The sequence below is a fragment of the Amblyraja radiata genome, chromosome 5, assembly GCF_010909765.2.
Source record: "Amblyraja radiata isolate CabotCenter1 chromosome 5, sAmbRad1.1.pri, whole genome shotgun sequence".
In the NCBI taxonomy this organism is placed as follows: domain Eukaryota; kingdom Metazoa; phylum Chordata; class Chondrichthyes; order Rajiformes; family Rajidae; genus Amblyraja; species Amblyraja radiata.
The window spans coordinates 21,817,688-21,845,357 of NC_045960.1; the positions used below are offsets into that span (position 1 = coordinate 21,817,688).

At 43.7% G+C, this 27,670-nt stretch overlaps 1 protein-coding gene across 1 annotated transcript in view; it reads left to right on the forward strand.

The window, feature by feature from the left end:
• Window positions 1-27,670, forward strand: part of LOC116973727 (dynein heavy chain 8, axonemal-like) — a 622,328-nt gene that overhangs the window by 322,984 nt on the left and 271,674 nt on the right. The window contains 9 exon segments of the mRNA XM_033022036.1: window positions 367-469; window positions 8,627-8,731; window positions 8,927-9,088; window positions 12,450-12,674; window positions 15,515-15,566; window positions 15,569-15,640; window positions 15,643-15,685; window positions 17,886-17,979; window positions 23,949-24,032. Coding sequence (XP_032877927.1) covers window positions 367-469; window positions 8,627-8,731; window positions 8,927-9,088; window positions 12,450-12,674; window positions 15,515-15,566; window positions 15,569-15,640; window positions 15,643-15,685; window positions 17,886-17,979; window positions 23,949-24,032 — 940 coding nt within the window.

A 27,670-nucleotide genomic window follows, 5' to 3' on the forward strand; every position in this document is an offset into this window, starting at 1 on the left:
ATTATATTCAACTTGCAGTATGGGTATGTGCATGATAGCAGAAGTAACTGTAGAAATATTAACAAATATAGTGTGCTTGACATTTAATGACAATAAATTGTATTGTATTGTATTGTATTGTGCTGACAAGAATGTTTAACTTTCATCTGTACTTTATTCTCTAACATTAATAGCATTTATAATTTCTGACCAGCCTAAACTTTAATATGTAAGTATTATGCTGAGTACATCCCCTGTTAATAACAAATCCACTGGAGATCTGCTGTCAATCATAATAAAACAATAAAAACTGGCATGTGGTCCACAGATTTTCCTTGGAAATGTCCTCATGTTTTTATTTTCTGTTTTTACATTATTATTTTACAGATACCTGGAAAAAAAACGATTGCTATTTCCACGATTTTTTTTTGTTTCTGATCCAGCATTATTGGAAATCCTTGGACAGGCCAGTGATTCGCACACCATTCAGGTCTGTTTAAGCATTTTGTTTTTTGTGCTAAAGGCAAAAAAATCAGATGCAGCAAAAAAATGGATGTACAGGTCACCACCGATTTTCCAGCACCCTTGGTTTCAAAGCCTTGCCATATTATTTGTTTTGCCAGACCAACAGAGGTCAGGGTCTTAGGGGGCCAAGATACTGGCCGGGCACAAATGTTGGCTATGGCAACGGATCAGCTGAGCCGGAGTTCCAAAGCCCTGGCCGCAGCCGGTAAACTCGACCTGCCCATCGGCCGCGGATGTCAGCTATGGGAGCAGATCAGCCGACTCTGGCGCTGCATTTTCGGGGTGTCTGCCGGGTGGGGTAGGCGGTGGGGGTTTAAGTGTGTTCTCGTACTTCTGTACGAATTAAAGGAGGTGCCAGACCAGTATTTGCTGGAAGATCGGTGGTGGATCTGTATTATTTTTTTATGTGGCTTCTAAAATACTTTGGTGATCATCTAGGATGGGTCAGACAACAAATATAAACATTATGATTAATAATTTTTAAAAAAACCACTAGCCCTTTAAAGTCTTCTCCTTGTGCTGTTATATTTAACTTTAAAACAAACCTCAAAACTCTAAAAATTCACAATTATCACCTTGGGGTATAACATAGAGATTGAATGCATGAGAAAACTTATAGAATGGATTGTCATACTGTTCCTTTTGCCCATCATTTTGTATTTTTGCTCCCCCGATATTTGAACGAATCACTAATGGGAGCAGTTTGTCTTTATCATCACATACAAAGCAATCATGATCTAGCATACCAGTAACAAATCTCCTCTCAATCTCCTTTGCCTCGGGGAGAAGCTGGAAGGATTGAGAAGCACCTCCTGCTTCTACTACCTAACTTTACCACTGACATTTTTCATGTCTTATAACTACAGCCAGGATGTTTAGGCACTAAAGAACTCTGAAATAGGGAGGCAAAAGGCATATTAAATTACAAAAAGGCACGAAAAATACATTTATTGACAAAAAAAGGCATTTATTTCCACCAAAATATGGTTAAAAATAATAATATAAAGGTATACTACACTAAATGACCAAAGTTGCCTGGTTGCACATAATTACTAGCATTTTTTTCAAATTATCTGGTGTTAAACGATGCCGTCTGTCAGACAGAATATGCTTCAGTTGTGAAAAACTTCTTTCTACCCCAGCTGAGGTCACTGGTGCATACCCAAAACAAGCTACAGACTCTATATTCATGTCAATGTCTTGTGCATTACAACTACCTTTGAGAACTTTCGCTATGTTTTGTATTTCTTCAAGATCATTGTTAGCTAAAATTACTCTCTCACATTTTCCTTGTATGTCTTTACCTATATCGCCAGGAATTTTACGAATATCATCAGTTACTTAGTTGAAAACCTGCAAGTTATTCACTAATGTTTCACCACGTTTCTCAAGGGAAGTGATAGCTTGTGGAAAGTTTGCAAAATTGGAAGCAATAAACACAAGATCGCTGTGGAGGGACTTTTTCTGCATGATTTCACTGATGAACCTGACTGCAGCAGATTCATCTTCTTCAAAACAGTTGACGATTTATTTTACCTTTTCAAAATTTGCAGCATAGTAGAGTACAGCAGAGAGCCATGTACCCTACTTCGTCAAAACAGGCTGAGGAGGTAGCGGAATCTCGTGTGCCATTTCCTTGCACACATGACGGTACTTTGAGGAAGATTTTCTTGACATTGGAAACTAGGTGATCGACATTTGGAAACAAGCTACTTCTGTGCTTGGCAATTTTATGAAGTCCTTGAGCTAAGCATGTCAAATGCAACATTTTGGGGAATAAAACTAAGTCACAAACAGAAGTACATTCTCGTGGTTTATACCTTCTGGCCAAAATACAGCAAGTGAAGATGTAAACAACTGAGCAATTGTTGAGCTGTTTGACTTCCCCAATACTTCCGATGTCAACAAATACTCCTTTGATGGTTGACCTGCGTCCAGTGTACCGATGGCCACATTGGCAACATATCTCCCCACAGCATCGGTTGCCTTGCCTATTGGAATTCATATTTTTGTATGCAACTTCATCTCTAATTTTCTGGAAAACAATGTTGAAGTTGATGTCAACATAATTTTTCTATAATGATGACTCGCTTGGTATATGTTCCTCTGTGTATTTCTCTAAAAAACCTCTGAGAGATTTGTTTTCCAATTTCCACAGTGGAATTCCAGCATCAATGAATGCCTTGCACAGATCACTCGAAAACTCAGATTTGCGACTGGAGCCAGCAGTAAATGTAGTGAGGAGACAAGCTTGGGTATTTCGCGTGGGTAGTCTACACCCCAGCGGTATCAACAATGACTTCTCTAGTTTTAGATATCCCTTGTCTTCTCCCAGCTCTCCTTCTAGTCCTACTGAGTCCGCCTCTAACTTTATTTTTCCCGCCCCCCCCCCCCTCCCCACATCGGTCTGAAGAAGGGTCTCAACATGGAACGTCGCCTATTCGTTCTCTCGTTAGATGCTGCCTCACTCGCTGAGTTTCTCCAGCATTTTGTGTCTACCTTCGATTTTTCCAGCATCTGTAGTTCTTTCTTAAATAGATCTTGGAGAAAATTGAACCAGCGGGTAGCGGCACACCAGCGGGCAGCGGCACAAACGAATGAATGACCGATGGTGGCACCCCCCGTATTGCCCCGGTGGTGGAAGTTTTCTAATAAGTTATAGTATGTTAACACGTTAATAATAACATTAATATTAACGTGTTAACATAGAAAACGTCATTGTAATCACGGTACAACTAGAGAAAATAGCACGACTTTTTAGCAAAATGGCAAATAAAGGCTGATTTAGGCACTCGATCATGAAAATTCAATTCAATTCAATTCAACTTTATTGTCATTGCACAAATACAAGTATAGGTACAACAAAAATGCAGTTTAGCGCTGGTCATAGTCATAGTGCAAGATAGTAGAAGTAAAAATAAAAATACAAAGTTGGCATACAATAAAAGTTAAAAAAATACTGGTTAACAATGTGTGGATTGTGGATGAATTAAAACTGATACATAGGCAGATAACTGTATACAAGTGGGAGAGTCTAAGGATGGCTAGCCTCGGGACTCCGAGTTCAGCAGTGTACTGGTGTTGTTGAAAAAGCTGTTCCTCAGCCTGCTTGTGCGAGACCTGAGGCTCCTGCACCGCCTCCCTGATGGGAGGAGGGCAAACAGTCCATGGTTAGGGTGAGAGGGGTCCTTGATGATTTTCCCGGCCCGTCTCAGACACCGTTTTCGGTGGAGGGCATCCATGGCAGGGAGCGGGGCACCGATGATGTGCTGAGCGGTTTTCACCACCCGTTGCAGTGCCTTCCTGTCAGCTGTGGTGCAGCTGCTGTACCATACCGTGAAGCAGGTGGTCAGGATGCTTTCGATGGTACAGCGGTAAAAGTTGGACAGGATCTGGGGGGACAGGTGAGCTTTCTTGAGCCTCCTCAGAAAGTAAAAGCGCTGCTGCGCCTTTTTGATCAATTTGGTGGTATTGAAGGACCAGGACAGATCCTCTGAGATGTGTACTCCGAGGAATTTGTAGTTGGAGACGCACTCCACCTCAGTCCCGTTTATGTGGATGGGGGTATGTCTGGCCCCTCTGTTCTGGCATTATCCTGGTGAAATCATCAAAAAAGGCATGAAAAGGCACATGACATTTATGGCAAAATCCTGGCTCTACTTATAACTCTTTTATTGCACCAATCCAAAACCTTCAAATTCTTCCTAATCTTTATAATAGATAAACGTGAGGTAAGCCACTTAAGGAAAATAAAAATAGCCTTTAAAAAGTTGTATTGCGAGTTAGCAAATCAATAAAATGTGTTAATTAAGCTCTGGGATTTATTTCATTCTGGGCGCACAACATTCATAGGACTGAAATTATGTCAAACATTTATGAAATTTGTACAGTGTAGCACATAATTTGGTCTCCATAATGATAAAAAAAGACATAGCATCACCAGAAGGAGTTTAGAAAAGAATGAATCAATTCAGACAGTTTTCTTTAGGCAAGCAAAGGCTTGGAAGTGTTCAAATAGGGGGATTTAAAAAGATGAATAGAATTAACTTAGTCACACTGAAGAAAATACTTCTGGGGAAAATAATCTAAAACTGGGGGGGTCATAAATGCAAGTCACTTTTGCATCTAATAGAAATATAAGGAGAAACGTATTTTCTCAGAGACGCTGTGGAATTCACAACCACAGAAATTATTGAGGCAAATAGTTCACACAATTTCAAAAGGAAATCAGATGGTCACATGAATGGGAAATGTATGCTGGAAGGCCAATTAAAGATAAATAGCATTGAAGTAGTCTTCTGCAGAGCATAAAATCTACTGCAGCATACTTGGCTGCATGTCACCTCTGTGCCAAATATGTCCTAAGTATAACTGTATTTTAAGTAATGAAAGGTTTAGGTTTATTATTGTTACATGTCCTGAGGTACAATGAAAGGCTTTGTTGTGCATGCTGTCCAAATAGATCAGATTTTACATACATAGATACGGTCAGTTCAAACTCAAGTACAATAGATTGAGCAAAGGGGAAGATACAGAGTGCATAATATAGTTCACAGCATTGTAGCACGACGTAGCTCATCAGTTCCTTAGACAAAGTCCAATGTCCTCGATAGGGTAGAGGTGAATTCAACAGTACCCTCGCTTATTTAAGGATCATTTGGAAGCCTGATAACTGAGGAAAATAAGCTGTTTCTGAATCTGGCGGTGCGTGCTTTTAGGCTTATGTACCTTCTGCCAGATGTGAACGGAGAGAGGAAGGAAAGTTCAGCGTGGGACAAGACATTGATTATGTTGAAATGAGGAACTGTAGATGCTGATTTACAAAAAAGGACACAAAGTACTGGAGTAACTCAGTGGGTCAGGCAGCTTCCCTGGAGAACATGATTAGGTGACATTTTCGTTCATGACCCTTGTTCATTGATAATGTTGGCTGCTTTTCCAAAGCAGCATGAAGTGTAGATGAAGTCAATGGTTGGAAATCTTGTCTGTGTGATGAACAGGACTACATCTACTACTCTGCAATGTCTTGCATTCTTGGGCAGAGCTATTCCCAAATCAAACTGTGACGCAACCCGACATAATACTTTCTATGGTGCAATTGTTGAACTTTGCAAGAGTCATTGGAGACATGTTGCATTTCCTCAGTCTCCTCAGGAAATAAAGGCATTGATGTGGCTGTTGTATCAATGTGGTTGGTCCACAACAGATCATCGGTACTATTAATGTACCGGATGAAACCGGAAACTCTCATCCATTTCCACATCAGCACCATTGGGGCATGTACTCCACCATGCTTCCTGAAGTCAATAACAAGCTCCTTCATCTTGCTGACATGGAGGAATTCTCTATCTCCTTCCTGTACTCGGTCTCATCATTATTCGTGATTTGGTGCACCACAGCGGTGTCGCCTGCAAACATGTATAGGGCATAGAGCCGAATTTAGCCATACAGTCGTGAGTGTAAAGGGAGTAGTAGGGGACCGAGAATGCATCCTTGCGGGGCACCAGTATTGAGAGTTATTTCGGATGAGATGTTCTCCCCTATCCTCAATAATTGAGGTCTGTTGGTCAGAAAGTCGAGGATTCAGAGGCAGACCGGGAGCTGATTCCTTGGTCCTGGAGTTTGGAGATGTGTTTGGATGGGGATAATCGATAAACAGGAGTCTAACGTAAGAGTCCTTGTTGTCTATATAATGTGAATTGTCTGTGGATATCTCTGCCAGCTGATCCACACAGGTCCTGTGCAAGGAACTCCATCGGGACCAGATGCTTTCCGTTTCACTCTCAGAAAAGTCAATCTTTCATCTGCCTCGGTAACCGTTGGTACAGGTACATCTATGGAGCGGGTGGCATTCCACCACTGACCTTCTCTTCAAAGCGGATGTACATGCATTGAGTTCATCGGAGAGGGACCTATTGTTGCCAGCAATACTACATGCCTTCGCTTTGCAGCCCGTTATAGTGTGCAAGCCTTGCCACAAACTACGGGCATCCGTGTCATTGCCTTGGGAGTCCAGATTTGTCCAGAATTCCCTCTTGGCATTCTTAGTGGCTCTGCAAAGGTCATAGATAGATTTCCTGTACCACTTACATTATTTGTGTTGAATACTGCAGACCTAGACTTCATCTGGGAGTGAACCTCAGGATTCATCCATGGTATCTGATTGGGGAATACAAGTATCATCTTCTTTAGAACACACAGTCCTCTACACATTTGTTGCTAAACTTTGTGACAGCAATAGCATATTCATCCAGTTTAGGCAAAGATTCCTTGAATATGGACCAGTCCAATGAATCAAAGCAGCCTGGAAGCGTGTCATCTGTTTCCTCAGACCAGCACTGCACGAGTTTCTGCACCAGATCCTCTTGCTTCAGTTTCTGTTTGTAAACAGGGAGTAGAAGCACGGGCAGGTAATCAGATTTACCAAAGTGCAGTCTGGGAATGCAGCAGTTTGCATTTTTGATGGTTATGTAGCAGTGATCACGGGTGTTTAGGCCTCTTGTTGGCCAGAAGACAAACTGATAGTATATTGACAGCATTGTATTGAGGTCGGCCTTATTGAGTCCCCAGCTTTAGTTTAGTTTATTATTGTCACGTGTACTCAGGTATAGTGAAAAGCATTTTTGTTGTATGCTATCCATTCAGTGAAAAGACTATACGTTACAATCAAGCTGTTCACAGTGTACAAATCAAGATAAAGGGAATAACGTTTAGCGCAAGGTAAACTCCAATTGAAGATAGTCCGAAGGTCTCTAATGAATTAGATGGGAGGTCAGGACCGCTCTCCAGTTAGTGATAGGATGGTTCAGTTGTCTGATAACTGCTGGGAAGAGCCCTGAATCTGGAGATGAGATATTCCTTTTCAAACTTCTAGACCTCTTGCCTGATGGCAGAGTGGAGAAGAGGGAGTGGCCGGCGTGAGATTGGACTTTGATTATGCTGGTGGCCTTTCTGATGGAGTCATTGGCAGGGAGGTTGGTTTGTGTGATGGCCTGGGCTACATCCACAACTCTGCAATTTATTGTGGTCTTGTATGGAGCTGTTCCCAAACATGCTGTAATGCATCCCAATAAATGCTTGTATGTCACATCTGTTAATGTTGGTGAGAGTAATTGCGGACATGCCGAACTTCCTAATAACGAACTTCTAAGGAAGTAAAGGAATTTGTGTGCTTTCTTGGCCATTCAATATTGCTGACCCACAACAAATTGCTTGTGATATTTACTCCTAACAACTTGAAGATTTCATCGCTACTTCGACAACATCAAGATCACATCAGCATTGAAGATTTTTGCACTTTAATACTTTTCATGAAAACCAACACCACTTCTTGATCTCAAACTGCTGCAGCATATTAGTGTACCCTGCACTGATATCACTATCTTCCATGCCTTTTCCTTGATGAATATAGATATAAAGTACTAGTTTAGGGTCTTCCCATCATCCTCTGACTCCATATGAATTCTCCCCTTTATCCTTGAGCAGTCCTATCATCTCTCTAGTTGCCCTCTTGTTTCTAATGTACATATAAAAAAACTTTGGGTTTTCTTTAATCTATTTTTCCAATGACATTTAACTGCCTGCTTGAGGTCTTACATGCTTGCTGTATATTCCTCAAAAGCCCTGTCTCATACAATTTTCCATCAGAATCCAAGCAGACAAATGACGATTGTGCTCTACTGGCTGCTCCACTGTGTTTCCTCCACTCTCAGTGCCCACCCACCCTGCCTTGTTCAGTGTTATTTTGCTTTGAATTTGAAAGATACAGCATGGAAACAGGCTCTTCAGCTCACTGAGTTCATGCCGATCATCAACCACCCATTCACTAGTTCTATGTGGCCAATTTAACTAGAAACCTGCATGTCTTTGGGATGTGGAAGGAAACCCATGTGATCACAAGGTGCAAACTCCACACAGATGGCACCAAGTTCAGATACAAATTTGGGTCTCTGGCACTGTGTGGCAGCAGCTCCACAACCTACACTACTGTGCTGCCCTTGATTAAAAACTAGGCTTCACTGTACAGTTCTAAATGAGCCTAATATAGTGTTGTACAGTATTTTTAGTGCAATTGGGCCCACTTTTGTTCAAGGGTCATAATTTTTTTTTATGCTTTGTTCAGGCCCACTTAGCAGGAATATTTGATAATGTAAATAAAGTGGAATTCCATCCAAAGGATTATGATCGCATATTGTCTGTTATTTCCAGGGAGGAAGAACAAATTCAAGTGAGTTCATTCAGATTTTTTTTTTTTTTTAACCCTAGATATTGGATATTGTGTTACCTAGATATTTCATATTTGAGAGCATTTGAAAATAATTTTGAGATAGCTTGCTCTGTATTTCTACACTGGAGATTTAGGTCTGCATATTTGCAATTTTCTGTCTAATATCCCTATTTTTTTTAATGATTTGTTGTTTAGTTGATTGCCCCCGTGATTGCTAAGGGCCCTGTGGAATTATGGTTAAGTGACTTATTGCGTATGCAGCAATTGTCATTGCACACTGTAATCAAATTAGCATACTACAGCTTCAGTGAACCAGACTTCCACCTAATATCTTTCCTTTATGAAGCTCCTGGCCAGGTAATCCAATACAATTATTGTCTTGTACTTCAGATGCATGTTATCACTGATAGCCTGGGTTAGCCAGGGTTAGATCTTCTATGTGTAATTGCTCTAAGCCAATTGTTGAAATCCTTTATCTTTGAATCTCCAAATCTATTTGTACAATCATTGTCCATTTCTGCCCCCTTGACTTTAAAATGCAGACTTCGCAATATTTCTTCAAAATCATTACACTAGTCAGTATTGTTAATCTTTTTACGCATGTACTGTGCGCCTCTCCTTACCTGCTGTCATCCTTCATCTCTTTAAAGAAACAACCCTTGACTTTTATTTTGCAAACTGCCACTTCCTCTCTAACCTTATGGGCCTCTCCCACTTAGGCAATTTATTAGGCGACTGCCAGCGACTAGGACAATGGAATTCACCAAAGTCAACATAGGCGACAACCTATGTTAACTTGGCAACAACCTACGACTGCACCTATGGCTACCTTCGACAGCCCAAATTGTCGCCACTGTCGCAGAAAATTTTCCAACATGTTGAACATTTTTCGCCGACAATGGCGAGAATTTTGTTGTCGTAGGTTGACGTAGGTGTTGTCGTAGGCTGTCACCAGGTGTCGTAGGTGAATTCCATTAAAATTAGTCCCTGGCAGTCGCCTAAAGAGTCGCCTAAGTGGGACAGGCCCATAAGTGGGACAGGCCCATTACTTCCTCACCAAGTTTATCGGAAGTGGTGTTGGTCTAGTCAGTATCAAGATTTATAGAATAGTACCACACAGAAACAAGCACATTTGCCCAACTTGTCTATTGTGACCAAGATGCCTATCTAAGCCAATCTCATTTGGCTGCTTTTAACACAGATCTCTCTAAACCTTTCCTATCCACATAACTGTTCAAATCACCAATGACATCCTATGAGATTGTAAAATAATGTTTCCTTTTTCTTCTTAACCTGCCTCCATCTTTTGACACAGTTGACCAAACCGTCCTCCATTATCTCAACATCATTGTTCTAAAGAGTTGTGATAATATTCACCTGGTCACATTCTTATCTATTTAGTCATAGCTGGAGAATTGTCTTTGATGAGCTTCTTTCTGCGACTGTTTCACTACCCTTGGATCCCTCCTGTTTTTCATCTACTGCCTGAAATATTTTCCAGGAACTGAGTTTCCATTTCCACAGATATTGAAAATGCCCAGCTGTTATCACCTCTCCTGTTGTTTATAAGATGCCAATTTGCTTGGCTGGAAATTTTACAAGCTGAACATTGGGAATGCCAATTTCTTATCCTAGTCACCTAATTCATCTTCTTGCAATATGTCTGAAACTGAATTAAACTGTTCAATTTGGTGCAATATTAATCCCTAAGCCTCAACAGCGAAGACAGAATTCCTCCTCATAGGCTCCAAAGCCACACTCAGTAAAATCAATAACCCCACTCTCACCATCGACGGCACCACTGTCTCCCCATCTCCCAAGGCCCGCAACCTTGGCGTGATCTTTGATTCCACCCTCTCCCTTGAGCCTCACCTCCGCCATGTCATTAAAACCTCCTTCTTTCATCTCCGCAACATTGCCAAACTCAGACCCTCTCTCACACCTCCCGCTGCTGAAAGACTCATCCATGCCTTCATCTCCTCCCGACTGGACTATTGCAACTCACTTCTCCTTGGCATCAGCTCCACCTACATCAACCGACTCCAACTGGTCCAGAACGCAGCCGCCCGACTCATCACCCACACCAAATCCTGGCATCACATCACTCCAGTCCTCAAACAACTTCACTGGCTTCTCATCTCCCACCGGATCACCTACAAAATCCTGATCCTCACCTACAAAGCCCTCCACCATCTGGCCCCCCCATATCTCACTGACCTCCTCTCCCCCTACCAACCCTCACGGTCCCTCAGATCCACATCAGCCGGTCTCCTCTCCATCCACAAGTCCAACCTCCGCAGTTTTGGGGACAGAGCCTTCTCCAGGGCAGCTCCCAGGCTCTGGAACTCCCTCCCCCAACTGATCCGCAATTCCATGTCCCTCACCATCTTCCAGTCCCGCCTCAAGACCCATCTCTTCACCTCTGCCTATCCTTAGCCCCACGTCCCCCTCCCTTTTCATCTGTGCACTAATTGCCTCATATTGTGTTTTGAATTGTATTCTGTCTTTACTTTGTGTACTAGTCATGTCTCGACTATTTATTTCATTCCCCTTACATGTTTTTCCTCTACCTGCTAAATTTTTGTAAGGTGTCCTTGAGACTCTTGAAAGGCGCCCATAAATAAAATGTATTATTATTATTATTATTAAGCCGAGTTTGAGACCAGATTTCTATGTTATCATTCAGAACTCGGTTCTAGAGTCATAAGCACAGAATTGGGCCCTTTGGACATGTCTATGCCAACCATCATGGGGCTATCAACCCTAATATGTTTTTTTCCCGTTTCTCAGCCACTCAAGTGCTTATCCAACTGCTTTTTAAATGTGGTCTGAGTACCTGTTTTCTCAAACAGTATGGTCCAAATTGTAACCACTCTGTTTAAAAAAAAATCTTCCACAGATCCCTTCTAAAGTTCCTACTCCTCACTTTGAACCAATAACCTCTGGTTGTGGACCCATTTGCCATGGGAAATGTTTCTTAATTTCTACCCTGCCTACGCCTCTCGTAATTTTGTTTGCCTCCATCAAGTCCCCCTCAGTGTCCTCTGTTCCAAGGAAAACAAACACAGCACATCCAATCTCTCCTCATAATTGATATGCTTCACCCGAGGCAACATCCTGGTAAATCTCCTCAGCACTCTCTCCAACGCAATTACATCCTTCCTTTGGCTTTTGGTATTGATAATGGTTTATTATTGTCATGTGTGCCGGGATAAAGTGAAAAACTTAGTTTGCATGTTGTCCAGTCAAAATATACTATACAATCAAGCCATTGCACATGAACAACGGGTAGTATGATAGAGAAAAAAGATTGCAGAATATAGTTATAGCATATAGCGTTACAACTATAGAGAAAGTGCAGATTTTAAAAAGTGCAAGGTCCACAATGAGCTATCCAGGCAAATCATACAATACATGAGTACATTGGGTAGCACGAAAAGGAAATAGAGTGCAGAATATAGTGAAACAGCTACAGAGAAAGTGTAATCTAAAAAAAGTTCAAAGGCTGCAATGAGGTATATACGAGCGATATTTTGCTGTCTTCTACATCGTGGGCATGTTTCATTGGGGTCAAGTTATTGCTGTTGCTAAAATTGGTATTTTATCTTTATATAAAAAATGTCTTGACTTACTTTTTACAAATCAATATACATCACACTGAAGGTTGCACTGGTTCAAATTTTGTGTACATATGATCTCGGTCTGTTTATTCCTACAGGTGGGAATTCTAGCTATCCAGATACTGTGGACACGGGACTCAGAGGATGCAATCAAAGGTTCAAAAGACAGTAAAAAGATCATGCAAACAACTAATCAAAAGTTCCTGGAGCTGTTGAACGTGTTGATCGGTCAAACAACTCACGACCTGACTAAGTTTCAAAGAATCCAGTTTGAAACTCTTGTCACCATTCATGTTCACCAGAGGGACATCTTTGATGAATTGGTACGGTGAAAGAATTATACGTGTATCTTAATTTCTGATTTTACTCGTTTTTATTATTCGTTTACATCAATGATGAATTAGCCTAATTGGCCAATGCCATTTACAGGGGGACATCTTGCTATTCATTTTTTTAAAGAAATTAACCATTTTTGTATGGTTTATTATTGTGCTTTTAGTTTTGTCAAAAGTTTAGTAAATTGGTATGATTCTATAGCAGTTGGTGTGTTTTTGGAAAGCGAGGACTTTTAAACTGTGGCTTCATCAATTCTCCGGAATTAAAGATTACATGTGTTCCTGCATGTACCAGTTGGAACATGATCAATAATCAGTAAGGGGAGGTCGGAGGTCGGGCCTGTAAAGATTCAGCCCTTCAATTGAAATTTTGACAAAATGGTCTGCCTCCCCCACTACAACTGTCGACTTACCTGCTGATTGCTTCCAACACTGCCTCATTCTATATCAAATCATTGTCACATGTTGCCACATATTGCAACTAAAATGCAAAGTTGAACATCGTAACCTGCAATAGTGCTAGTGATAGAACACTGCTTGTGGTCCGGTAGTAAGTTACAATGCTTCTTTATTTGCAGTTTACAAACATCACAACATCATAACAAAGTAAAAATCAGCAGAGCCAAAGTACTAAGCAAAGCTATGGCACAAAACTACAGATCTTACAGAACAAAGAACTGAAAAACAGGCTTTCTTATCTGTAGAGGATGATTAGGATGTGTTAGCCTATCAATTCTTGTGGAGCCTTTTAATGTTTCAGGAACAATTGCCCCATGTAATGTCCCTTCCTTATTGGTCATGATCCAAGGGGGCTGGTTGGCATTACATTCATCCGAGAAGGGGTTGTTATTCTGTCTAGGTTCTTAACAATTGTAACCTCGAGTTCATAAGCTATTCCTTGTCCCTGTGCTCAAGTTCACAGATTGTCCCCATCAATCAGATAATACTATGCATAATCACAATCAAGTCAAATTCAAGTACAATAGATACAGAGTGCAGAATATATTTCTCAACCTGACAACATTTTGGCAGCTTATTCACAAACTATCAAAATTCAATTACATGGTGCTTAAAAACACATTGCAAAAATAGATTCCTACACAAAGATATTCCCAGTAGCTTGAGATTATTGCTTCATTCAGTCACTGTTTGTGTTGGGGGGAATATTGTGTTTCACCTGTAACCTGAATCTGGCTTGCAAGTGGGTGCCCAGAGTGAGGGAAAGCCGGGCTTACTTGAAGTTAGAGAAATCAATATTCAATATTCATACCACTGGGCTGTAAGCTGCCCAATCAAAATATGAGATGCTGTTCCTCCAATTTGCGTTTAGCCTCACTCTGACAATGGAGGAGACCTACGACAGAAAAGTCAGTGTCGGAATGGGATGGAGAATTAAAGTGTTTAGCAACCGGTGATCAGGTAGGTCCAGGCGGACTGAGCGAAGATGTTCAGCGAAACGAATGCCCAGTCTATATTAAAGATAACATTTAATAAGGAGGACAGTCAGACTGGTCAGAGAACTCGGATGGGGGAGGAATGGAGAGAGAGGGAAAGCCAGGGTTACTTGAAGTTAAAGTCAATATTCATACTGCGGGGTTGTAAGCTGCCCAAGCAAAATATGAGGTGCTGTTCGTCCAATTTGAATTGGGCCTCACTCTTCAGGACGCACAGGCCAGAAACATCTGTATGGGAATGGGAGGAGGCATTAAAGTGTTTAGCAACCGGGAAAAAATGTATGTTTAGGCGGACTGAGCAGAGGTGTTCAGCGAAACAATTGCCGATATGTGTTACAAATATTCACAGCACCCACAGCCTATTATATTATTTGTTTCATTGGTTACTCATGGATATTACATTCTTGAAATAATTCATCAGTTCTCAATGTTTCTTTGTAATAATTTATCCTAGATGGATGGGTGGGTGGATGGATTTTGGTGCGTGGGTGGATGGATTTTGGTGAGTGGGTGGTCCAATAAAGATGGACGAGTTCTTTAAAGAAAGGGAATGGAATTCTTGTAGGTTTAACATTTTTTGCAATCCCTAGTCCCAACAGCTCGAGTAAATTTGGCTTATCAAGTGTAGTATTTAAATTATGGGATTAGTGAACCAGAGAACTGCAACAGCAATCCAAAGACTTGAATTACTATTCGAACATCACAGTTGTGGAATTAAATTAAATTAACAGTTATCAGAAAAGTCAAGAAGTCATTAACAATGATGACAACAAAATTACTAGGCTCTTGTAAAATCCATCTGGTTCACTACTGTCAGTCTTTACCTGATTTTTCTTAGACATATGGAAAATTTTCCTTCAGTCTACCGGATCTGTACCGCTTAGAATTTTATATACCTCAATCATGCCCTCCTAAGCTCCTCCACTCCAGGGAAAACAGACCCAACCTCTCCAGTCTCTCCTCATTACTCAAACATTCCATCCAAGGCAACATTCTGATGAATCTCCTCTGCACTGTTTCCAGCACAATTATGGATGGGCAATAAATACTGGCTGGGCCCTGCTAGTGATGATCAGACCCTGTCAAGGCCTTTTATTATGACTAACTGGAAATAAATACTTGCTGAACCTCGTATAAAATGTGGTTGTTGCAGTCACTGTTTCATGTTTATTCATTAAATTATAAGTTTCTTAGTTGGTGACAATAAAAAATGATAGGTCTATGATTTAATGCCACTATGCAGAATGAAATCTGCTTTTTAAAAACTTTTCCTTGTTGGTAACCACACTGCCCACTGCAGATAATCTGTTTAAATTTTAGACAATTTCGATAATATGCTGTTTATTATTTATCTGCTTCCTTTTATCTTGATAGGTAAAAATGCATATCAGAGCAGTGACTGACTTTGAGTGGCTGAAACAATGCCGAGTTATTTCAGAGAAGAAACACAAGATATAAGAGTTGGGATTACTGATACGGAATTTATCTATCAAAATGAATTTTGGGTTGCACTGAACGACTAGTTATCACACCTTTGACAGACAGGTGAGGGTGGGCCTTTGATATTTCATTACATGTGTTTTCTTTGTTAATATGTCTGACAAGCATTACCTTATTTTCTGGTGTAGTTTATTTACTTTCTCTTGATTGATTAATAAGCAGCAGGCAGAACAATATGTTATTGGAAAGAGAATCAATAGTTTATGATACTTAAAGCCCTGTCCCACGGTACGAGTTCATTCCAAGAGCTCTCCCGAGTTTGCCCTGATTCGAACTCGGAGATTTACTCGGTAATGGCCACTCGTCGGTACTCGGGGCTCTCGTGGACATTTTTCAACATGTTCAACGAGTCTTCCCGTGCTTACCTGCCGTTAGCGAGTCTTCCCGACTACGTGCCGTTAGCGTTACGACCCGCTAAGAGACGTCCCCGAGCTCCGATGTACCCACTACGTTCAGGACAAGGGGGTCACAGTTTAAGGATAAAGGGGAAATCCTTTAGGACCGAGATGAGAAAAACATTTTTCACACAGAGAGTGATGAATCTCTGGAACTCTGCCACAGAAGGTAGTTGAGGCCAGTTCATTGGCTATATTTAGGAGGGAGTTAGATGTGGTCCTTGTGGCTAAAGGGATCAGGGGGTATGGAGAGAAGGCAGGTACAGGATACTGAGTTGGATGATCAGCCATGATCAGGTTGAATGGCGGTGCAGGCTTGAAGGGCCGAATGGCCTACTCCTGCACCTATTTTCTATGTTTCTATTCTCCGTGCTTACCACGAGTTCGATTTTTTTAAAACTCGGGAGAGCTCTTGGAATGAACTCATACCGTGGGACAGGGCTGTAACAATAAACGAGATAAACATTAAGTAAGATTAAACGAGAACTTACCAGTTTGAAGTTTGATATTTATTTTATGAGGAGTTACGATGAGCGATTACGTGAAGAAGGCCGTCAGCCCGCATGCGCGTCAACCTTCAAAGCAGCGGTGTGAAATCACAGAATAACAGTTGTTGAACTGAATATAGTAAGATACGAGAGACTTGTAATACCAGCTGATCTTTTGTGAGGGTTGGGAGCTGCGGGCACATAATCGCTCATCGTAACTCCTCATATAATAAAGATCAAACTTCAAACTGGTAAGTTCTCGTTTAATCTTACTATTTTACGTCGGAAGACTTCAAAGCTCTGTGATTTCATGCCGTGGACGCAAGTCCAAGCCACACACTATATAGGTTGACCATGGATGAGAGATAAATGCATTCAGACATGAAAACTTTTAAAAACATGCTGATGCTTTCAATGGACAAATCATAATAATAGTAGATCATCTCATCCAGGGAAACTACATAACAGAACAGAACAAAAACAGTGTCGGCAAAAGCCCTTGGTCTGGCGACAGGTTTGTTATAGAACGCTTGGAATGTACGTTCTGTGGTCGCTAGGATATGGTCTAGCGGGACGTCCATTGTCCTCGCTGCTGACGTAGATGCAGCCCTGGTGGAGTGAGATTTAAAATAGTCAGTGTCTACTCCTGCATATGTCAGAACCTGTTTCAGCCACCTGGAAATGGTCTGAACTGAAACCTTTTTATGAGGTTTCTTAAAACTAACAAATATTGCTAGTTCCGAGCCCCTGAGGCTCTTAGTGACCTTAATATAAAGTTGCAGGTGTGTTACCACACATAGCCGGAGGTCCAAGGGGCAAGCTGCAAAATGGAGCTTGAGGCCGGTAGTGCCTGGTCTGCTCTGCTTTACTAGGTCATACACGTAAAACATGATGCTATTGGCAGACATGATCATTCTATCCAGTCGAAGCTTGTGTAACGACTGGGCCAGTTGCGCTGACACCTGCGCCATTAGCATCACTACTTTGTATGTGAGCTGGACCAGGGACAGGGATGTTGCCGGCGCCCACCGGCGGAGCAGTGTTAATACTGTGCCTACATCCCATATTTCCGTATATCTGGGCCTGGGAGGTTTCGTGATGAAGATGCCCTTCATAAACCTGGACACTAGAGGGTATGACCCAACAGGGTGGTGTCCCGATCCCGGCCCCAAATATGCCGATAGTGCACTTCTGGCACAGTTAATAGCACTATAACTCAACTTCTCTTCAAAGAATAGCTTTGAGAGAAACTCTAACACATCGGTTATGTGTGCTGAGTCATATGATATATTGGATTGTGTACAGTACTCTTCCCACTTCCTAATATAGGAAATGTGTTGTTTCTTCGTACTGTCTCTCCAGGCTGCAGCGAGTACATTCACCGTGCGTTCGGACAATCCGAGCCCCAGGAAAAGTCTTCTCAGATTCTGTGAACCAACAATTTAATTTGGTCATGGTGAGGATGTTACCCCCCCTGTTACAGGGTGGACTGCAGATTACTGCCTTGGGAATGGCCATAAAAGGCTGATCATTCCCAGTGTAGCGTTCCATGGCTATGTCGGCCGGTCTGGTGCTACCAGGAGGCCTGAGGCAGGGTCTTGCTTGATCTTTAGCAAGCATCGACTGATGAGGCAGAGTGGGGGAAATGCATAAAAGCACATCCTTCCCCAATGTAGCGGGAGTACATCCACCGCCACTGCCTATGGCCTTGTACTTGTGCAACATTCTTAGTCTGGTGATTTGTCTGCACGCAGATAAATCGATATCCGGTGTCTATACCGGTCGATGATGTCATAAAACACGTTATGATTCCATCCATTCTGTGTCATCACTGAATTTCCTTTCCCGGTGTCCAACACCATATTGAGCCTACCTGGCAGGTAGGTAGCTGAAATTCAAATATTCCTTGCAATTCACCAGTGCCAAATGAGATAGCCAACACAGGATATGGACTTGATTCCACCCATGTGATTAACGTATGCCACCGCCGTGGTGTTGTTAATTAGAATTTTTGAACATGCCGATGATGCATATTCCCGCAATAAGTCTTTAACCCATAGAGCGCACCCATCAACTCTAAGTGGTTAGTACTTGTACCATAAAGTACTGGTGACTCATGCATATTTCATCTGTCACCACAACAGTAGTGATACCCCTGTGGCACTGTAGACTATGATATCACTGGTGTAATGCCAAATAAGGACATCTAGCATTGCAACTCAAAATGGCTACAGCTGGTAAATACATAGGTCTATTGAAGGTACACACAATTGCTGGGGAAACTCAGCGGGTGCAGCAGCATCTATGGAGCGAAGGAAATATGCGACATTTCTGGCCCAAACCCTTCTTCAAACTGATGGGGGGTGGGGAAAGAAAGAAGGAAAAGGGGAGGAGGAGGAGGAGCCCGAGGGCGGGCGGATGGGAGGGTGGGAGGAGACAGCTAGAGGGTTAAGGAAGGGGAGGAGACAGCACGGGCTAGCCAAATTGGGAGAATTCAATGTTAATGCCATAAGGACGCAAGGACCCCAGACGGAATATGAGGTGCTGTTCCTCCAATTTCCGCTGTTGCTCACTCTGGCAATGGAGGAGACCCAGGACAGAGAGGTCGGATTGGGAATGGGAGGGGGAGTTGAAGTGCTGAGCCACCGGGAGGTCAGGTAGGTTATTGCGGACTGTGCGGAGGTGTTCGGCGAAACGATCGCCCAACCTACGCTTGGTCTCACCGATGTAAATCAGCTGACATCTAGAGCAGCGGATGCAGTAGATGAGGTTGGAGGAGATACAGGTGAACCTTTGTCGCACCTGGAACGACTGCTTGGGACCTTGAATGGAGTCGAGGGGGGAGGTGAAGGGACAGGTGTTGCATTTCTTGCGGTTGCAACGGAAAGTGCCCGGGGAGGTGGTGGTGCGGGAGGGAAGGGAAGAATTGACGAGGGAGTTGCGGAGGGAGCGGTCTTTGCGGAAGGCAGACATGGGGGGAGATGGGAAGATGTGGCGAGTGGTGGGGTCACTTTGGAGGTGGCGGAAATGGCGGAGGATTATGTGTTGTATTTGCCGGCTGGTGGGGTGAAAGGTGAGGACCAGAGGGACTCTGCCCTTGTTGCGTGTGCGGGGATGGGGAGAGAGAGCAGTGTTACGGGGTATGGATGAGACCCTGGTGTGAGCCTCATCTATGGTGGCGGAGGGGAATCCCCGTTCCCTGAAGAACGAGGACATTTCCGATGCCCTGGTATGAAATGTCTCATCCTGGGTCTATTGAAGGACCTGCATGGGTTTTTGGTGTCAGCTCCTGCATGCAGAAATATTTTAAAATAATGCAAAGGCTCAACTTTGCAGCTGGGAAGTAGCCTTAAATTTGCCAATGTATGGGCTACTATAGGATTGAGTAAATGGTAAATCCCAACTCATCATAAACTTCTGGATGAATTAGGAACCCCAATCTTTTACAAGAGTCTGGTGGCTAAAAATAGCTAATTTAGCTTTTTTCCCAGATTTTACCTATATTGAAAGTCTATACTGCACAAAGCATTAAGTTGAGTATAGCCAAGAATGATTCAATTATTATTACTGTACTTGGCTTGAATTACCAAACCCTCGTGATGCATAACTGACCGGTTTGATGTATGCTGTGAGGGCGGAACTGACCAGACAAGAATTCAATTTGGAATCGATGTATATTGTGCAGTATAAACGATCTGATGTTAATTCACAAGCTAGTGTAACTTCCCCAACCTGTGAGTGGTACACACCCTTGTGTTCTAAAAGGAACCAGATCCATCTACCTTCATGGTTATTGGTGGCTTTGTGGCGTGTATTTCCGCCCCCGAGGTCTGGGTGGTAGAGCTGCTGGAGTGTGCGAGGTGCGCATTTTGGAGGAGGGTCAGCCTTGGCCATGCCCTAAAAAATACTTTTGTCCATATTGTCCGACCTTCATGCTGCTACCAGCCTCAGGGAAATGATTGCTGCTGGTAGAGGCTTAGGGATGTTGCTGCCGGAAAGACGAAGCTCGGCTCGCTGATGAAGCCCGGATTAGCCCCACGGCTTTTGCTTCGTCATCTACGTCTTTGACCTGTTTGGGTAGGTCTTCACCAAATAGGTAGTTTGGCTGCTGTACATTACTGGCTTTACATAATCCTGTAAATTTCGGATTCAGGGTGGGGCGGATGGAATTCTTGCCGTAGCAATTAATCTCGAAGTGCGCGTTGCATAATAATGCCAGCGCATCTTGTTGGCCATCCGACAAAGGGACTCCATCCACTGATCTGGCAAAGGCCATGATGCCTGAAGCCAGCAGGCTCAGAATTTTTTGGAGTTTCACCTCCTGGTTCCTGATGCCTCCCCCCAGATGGTTCCATATTGAGCTGTTGACAGCTGGCACACTTAAAGATGCACAGTTGACGGGGGGACGGGGGGGGGGGGGGGGGGGGTGCCTCATGGCCGTGTCCACCATTACCTGCTCTTGGAGCTGGTGTGAAGCCAGATAGTTGATGTTGGCCGCCAGATAGATTATAGATTATAGAAAATAGGTGCAGGAGGAGGCCATTCGGCCCTTCAAGCCAGCACCGCCATTCATTGTGATCATAGCTGATCGTCCCCTATCAATAACCCGTGCCTGCCTTCTCCCCATATCCCTTGACTCCACTAGCCCCTAGAGCCCTATCTAACTCTCTCTTAAATCCATCCATTGACCTGGCCTCCCCTGCCCTCTGTGGCAGGGAATTCCATAAATTCACAAAGTTTTTTCTCACCTCAGTCTTAAATGACCTCCCCTTTATTCTAAGACTGTGGCCCCTGGTTCTGGACTCGCCCAACATTGGGAACAATTTTCCTGCATCTAACTTGTCCAGTCCTTTTATAATTTTATATGTTTCTATAAGAGAACCCCTCATCCTTCTAAACTCCAGTGAATACAAGCCTAGTCTTTTCAATCTTTCCTCATATGACAGTCCCGCCATCCCAGGGATCAATCTCGTGAACCTAAGCTGCACTGCCTCAATCACAAGGATGTCCTTCCTCAAATTAGGAGACCAAAACTCTACACAATACTCTAGATGTGGTCCACCTGAGCCCCATACAACTGCAGAAGAACCTCTTTACTCCTATACTGAAATCCTCTTGTTATGAAGGCCAACATTCCATTTAGCTTTCTTCACTGCCTGCTGTACCTGTAAGCGAACTTTCAGTGACCGGTGTACAAGGACGCCCAGGTCTCGCTGCACCTCCCCCTTACCTAACCTAACCCCATTGAGATAATAATCTGCCCCCTTGTTTTTGCCGCCAAAGTGGATAACCTCACATTTATCTATATTATACTGCATCTGCCACGCATCTGCCCACTCACTCAACCTGTCCATGTCACCCTGCAACCTCCTAACATCCTCTTCACCATTCACACTGCCACCCAGCTTTGTCTCATCCGCAAACTTGCTAGTGTTGCTCCTAATTCCCTCTTCCAAATCATTAATATATATGGTAAACAGTTGCGGCCCCAACACCGAGCCTTGCGGCACTCCACTCGTCACTGCCTGCCATTCTGAAAAGGACCCATTCACTCCTACTCTTTGCTTCTGGTCTGCCAACCAAGGTTCTATCCATGTCAACACTCTACCCCCAATACCATGTGCTCTAATTTAGTCACCAGTCCCCCGTGCGGGACCTTATCAAGGCGTTCTGAAAGTCTAGATACACTACATCCACTGGCATCCCTTCATCCATTTACTTGTCATATCCTCAAAAATTCCAGAAGATTAGTCAAGATCTTCTTCGAGCAGCTCCCCAATTTGCGATGGCATCGAAAATTTTGATGCTATAGCGAGTATGTCTGCTTCTCCCAGCCCGTGCATCATAGTATGTTCCCCGGACATACTGCCAAACTCTGAGCCAGCCACAACTGACTATGGATGCTCCCCTCCTCAGAGAGGGAGAGATCTTGCAGCCCTGAACCAGGCGCTGCCGCGGGCTCTCTCGGAGACCCGCGCTGATATGACTCCGATCTTAGGAGTATATCATGGTGGAGCATCCTCTCCATGAGGTGCTCCATCCGGGACAGGCGTCCGGTGACGCTATCCATGTGGGAGGTGCACCCTCCTGGCCTGACTCGTCCGAGTCTATAGGCCTTGCAGACTGTCCTGTTTGGCTTCCCCCCTCCTCGGGGTAGCCACGGTGCTCTGCAGAGTCACAAAGTCTGCAGTCAATGAAATTATCATCAGCGACTGGGGTGGCGAAGTTGACGGGTCTCCCCGCGGCCCGTCTTGCCTTCACCTTTTTGTCAATTTTTCGTTCAAAAGCTTGTAGCAACCCTGCGAACAAGATTGAACGAATACACGACCTCAGAATAAGCTTTAGAACTTACCTGCGGGTCTTTTAACTTACCGCTGGAGGAGCGACGCGCCTACCAGCCAGTCGTGGCGCCATGCAGTAGACGGAATGACGCGCATGCGGGCTGACAGCCTTCTTCACGTAGTCACTCACGTGATTCCAAAGTAAAATTGTAAGATTAAATGAGAACTTACCAGTTTGAAGTTTGATCTTTATTTCATGAGGAGTTACGATGGGCGATTACGTTAAACCCCGCCAGTCCGCATGCGCGTCAATCTTCAAAGCAGCGGTTGTGAAATCACAGATAACAGTAATTGAAGTAATATAGTAAGATTAGAAACCTAGAAGTACCAGATGAACTTTATGATATGAGGGATTGAGAGCGGTGGGCATGTAACCGCTCATCAACGTCAAATTGGTAAGTTCTCGTTTAATCTTACTATTTTACTTCGGAGTCACGTGAGTGATTCCGTGAAGACTTCAAAGCTCTGTGATTTCATGCAGTGGATAAGAGTCCATGCGACACACTGCCTCGGTTGACACAGGATGAGTAATAACAAATAAAGCATTCAAACATAATACAGACTTAAACATGCTGATGCTTTATTTAACAAAAAGGAAATAATAGAGACTCCTCTGCCCCAGGGGGAAGCTACAAAACAGAATTTAGAATGGAGTGCCCAAATACCCCCAGTGTGGCGAGAGGTTTATGATAAAACCTTCCAAATGTTAATTCACTGGACCATCCTGTGGCCGCGAGGATTTGGTTGAGAGGGACGTCCTGTGCCCTCGCTGCTGACGTTGATGCCGCCCTGGTGGAGTGAGATTTAAAAACATCAGTGTCCACTCCGGTACAAGCCAGAACCTGTTTCAGCCATTTTGAGATGGTCTGTACCAACACCTTTTTATGAGGCTTTTTGTGACTGATGAATATTGCCAATTCGGATCCTCTGAGGCTCTTGGTGACCTTGATATACTGCTGTAAGTACGTAACTACACATAGCCGGAGGTCTATGGGGTATGCCATAAAATTAAGTTTAAGCCCTGACGTCCCTGGCCTGCTCTGCTTAACTAAATCATAAACATAAAAGGTTATGTTGTTTACAGATGAAACCACCCTGTCTAGACGAAGCTTCTGCAATGTCGACGCGTTGCGCTGAAACCAGCGCCATGAGCATAACCACTTTCAGAGTGAGTCTGGGCAATGACAGAGATGTTGCTGGAGCCCATTGGCGAAGCAGCGCGAGAACCATGCTCATATCCCAGATTTCCGTGTATCTGGGCCTGGGGGATTGCAGTTAAAAATACCCTTCATGAACCGTAGCTATTAAAGGGTGAGACCCAACAGAGCGTAGTCCCGATCCTTGCCACAGATAGGACGATAAGGCACTCCTGGCTATATTGATGGCACTATAGCTTAGTCGCTCATCAAAATATAACGTGGAAAGAAATTCCAACACATCAGGTACGCTTGCCGTGAGATATGAAATGTTCGACTGCAAGCAGAACATCTCCCATTTCTTGATATCAGAAACATATTGTTTTTTAGTACTCCAGGCCGCAGTAATCACATCCACCGTACGCCCTGATAGTCCGAGCCCCAGGAACGGTCTCCTCAGAATCTGCAATCAACAGATTAATACGGTCATGTAGCGGATGATTTTCCCCAGTTACAGGATGAACCAGCAGGTTACTGCTTTTGGGGATGGCCATAAAAGGCTGTGTTTTTAGTCTTAGAATTAGTGGAAACCATGGTTGTGTAGGCCAGTCGGGGACTACCAAAATGCCTGAGGCGGAGGTCCTGCTCGATCTTAAGCAAGCACCGACTGATGAGGCAAAATGGGGGAAATGCATATAAAAACATTCCACCCCAGTGTAGCGAGGAATGCATCTACCGCTACTGTCCCTGGGTCTGGGTTCCCATGAAACATACTTTGGTAACTGGTGATTCAATCTGGATGCAAACAGATCAATCTCTGGTACGCCATACCGAGTGACAATATCATTTAATATTTCACGATTCAATATCCATTCTGTGTTGTCATTGAATTTTCGTGATCTGGTGTCTGCCACTATGTTAAATCTACCTGGTAAGTAGATAGCTGAAATCCAGATGTTTCTTGTAATACACCAGTGCCAAATAAGGTTAGCCAACTTATCACATGATACCGATTTGATTCCACCCATGTGATTAATGTATGCTACCGCTGTAGTGTTGTCAATCTGAAGCTGCACATGCAAATCATGCATATTAGTACAATACGCCTTTAGGCCATAGAGTGCTCCCAACAACTCTAAATAATTAATACCATGTGATTGAAGAAGTAATGCCTCATGCATATTCCATCTGCCACCACAGCTGGAGATGGTATCAGTAGCTCCCCATCCTAGAGCACTAACATCAGTTTGTAAAACAACTGAATGTCTGTGAATCCGAATTTTGCTGGAGCAAAGCCAAATATTTGCTATCCACCATTGTAACTCAGCAACGGCTTCAGCTGGTAACCGCATAGGTCTATTAAATGACCTGCATGCCTTTGAGTGCGTGCTCCTTTGCACGTTGCAATCTTGATAATGCAGAGGTCCAAACTATGCTGCTGGAAAAGCAACCACTAACTTGCCAATTATACTAGCAACCTGCCGAATAGAAGGCTGTTTCTCATCAACGAGCTTGTTACAGGCTTCAAGTAACTCTGACCTCTTGCCTGGAGGCAGAGTCACAGACATGGGAATTGAATTAATGGTGAACCCCCAAATAATCAATGACTCTAGATGGGATCAATTTAGATTTAACTGGATGGATGAGAAACCCCAAACTTTCAAACATGAGTTTGGTAGCTGAAACAGATAATTCAGCTGATTCTGAGTCTTGCCTATGACTTAGGATATCATCCAAATAGGCGATTACAATATGATTCCGAGCCCGGAGTAGGCCCCAACACCGGTTTTAACAATTTTGTAAATAATCTAGGAGCCGAAGTTAAACCATTAGGCAATGCTTTTAACTGTCACATTTGCTTCATCCACCTAAATTTCAAATATCTCCGATGATTGTAATGTATGGGTACCTTTGAGGTCTATGCATACCCTGTAGCATCCATTAGAAACCAGCTGTTTGGCAGGAACAAAAGTTTCCATTTTGAAATGTTTATACTGCACACAGGAGTTAAGCCGAGTTAGATCAAGAATGATTTGACACCCACCATCCTTCTTCTGTCTAGGGAATATATTAGACACAAATTGGTGAGATTGATGAACAGACTTCTCAATTACCCCTTTTTTAGCTAGTGTTTCAATTTCAGTTTGTACATCTAAAGACTCTTGTTGTGAAAAAGACAACATCCGCCTAGGTTTATGCTGTGTAGGTGGACATAATTTGAAAATGAATTCAATTTGGAACCCTAGGATACTGTAAAGTATAAACGAGTCTGATGTTATACAACACCACGGATTGAAAAACACATGTAACCTCCCACCAATTTGTAACTGGCCACCTACCTCCATGGTTGCTGGTATGAACTTCTGCCCCCGTGTTCTGGAGGAGAATGTTGGTGTGCGCCAATTGCGCATAGTTGGCAAGGGCCGGCTTGGTCCTTGGCCTGAAGCCGATTCAGTGGACCGCTTGTAGGGGTGCTGCCGCCGGGGAGAATTTTTGCTAGCCGGTTGTGCTCTTATGAAACCAACCGTTTTTGCCTCATCATCCAATTCTCGGATCTGTTTCGACAGGTCGTCACCGAACAGCAAATTCGGCGGCTGCACGTTGCTTGTTTTGCATAGTGCTGCAAACTTTGGATTCAGCATAGGGCGGATTGCACTCTTCCTCAGACAGTTAATCTCGAAATGTGCATTGCACATGAGGGCAAGAGCATCCTGCTGTACTTCAGACAGAGCCCCACCATCAACCGATCTGGCAAATGCTGTAATTCCTGAAGCAAGCAGCTTAAGAATCTTTTGGAGCCTCAGTTCTTGGGCTCTGATTCCCGCTCCCATGTGACCCCAGATTCGGTGGTTCACTGCTGGGACCTTGAGTGATGTACAATTGGCCGGTGTCTGGTATTTTCTGGAGGTTTCCTCCATCGTGAGGTCTTGTAATTGATGTGAGACCATATAATTTATGGTCATGGCTAGATCCTCATCCAGTGGTCCCCCAATTCCGGCCGGTATGGCAAATTTAGATGCCATGCTTGGCACCCCTGATTCCTGGCCTTCTTGTCTGGAGGCATGCTCACCAGCTAGACCCCCGACCTCGGAGTCAGAACAAAACTGACTCCGTGTACTCTCCTCCTCCAAGAGGGAGACATTATGCAGCCCTTCTACAGGTGCTGCTGCCATGGGCCCCCGAGGAGACCCACGGATATAAAGCTCGTCTTCCTCGAGCACATCGTGATGGAGCATCCTCTCCATGAGGAGCTGCATCCTGGACAGCCGCCCAAACACGGCATCCATAGTGGGAGGACAATCCTCCTGACCCGACTCATCAGAGTCAACGGGCCTGATAGACTTTTTAATGGCTTTCCGGCCCACCAGAGTAGCCATGGTGCTTTCAATCGGCACCAAGTCAGAAGCCACTGGCCGTGCTGCCAGTGACTCTGAAGGTGAGATGGACGGCCGCCCGCTACCCGCACTCCCACGGTCTTCCGTAGCTGTTTTCCCAGCGGACCGCCTCGACCTTCCCTTGACCATTTTCTCCATAGCCGACTTGTTTCCTGCAAACAAGATTTCCCGACCGGAGAAAAGACCTCAGCTAAGTTTAAAACTTACCTCAGGGTTTTTAACTTACCGCTGGTGGAGCTGCGCCCTGCCAGCCCGTCGGTGCGCCATGCATCAGA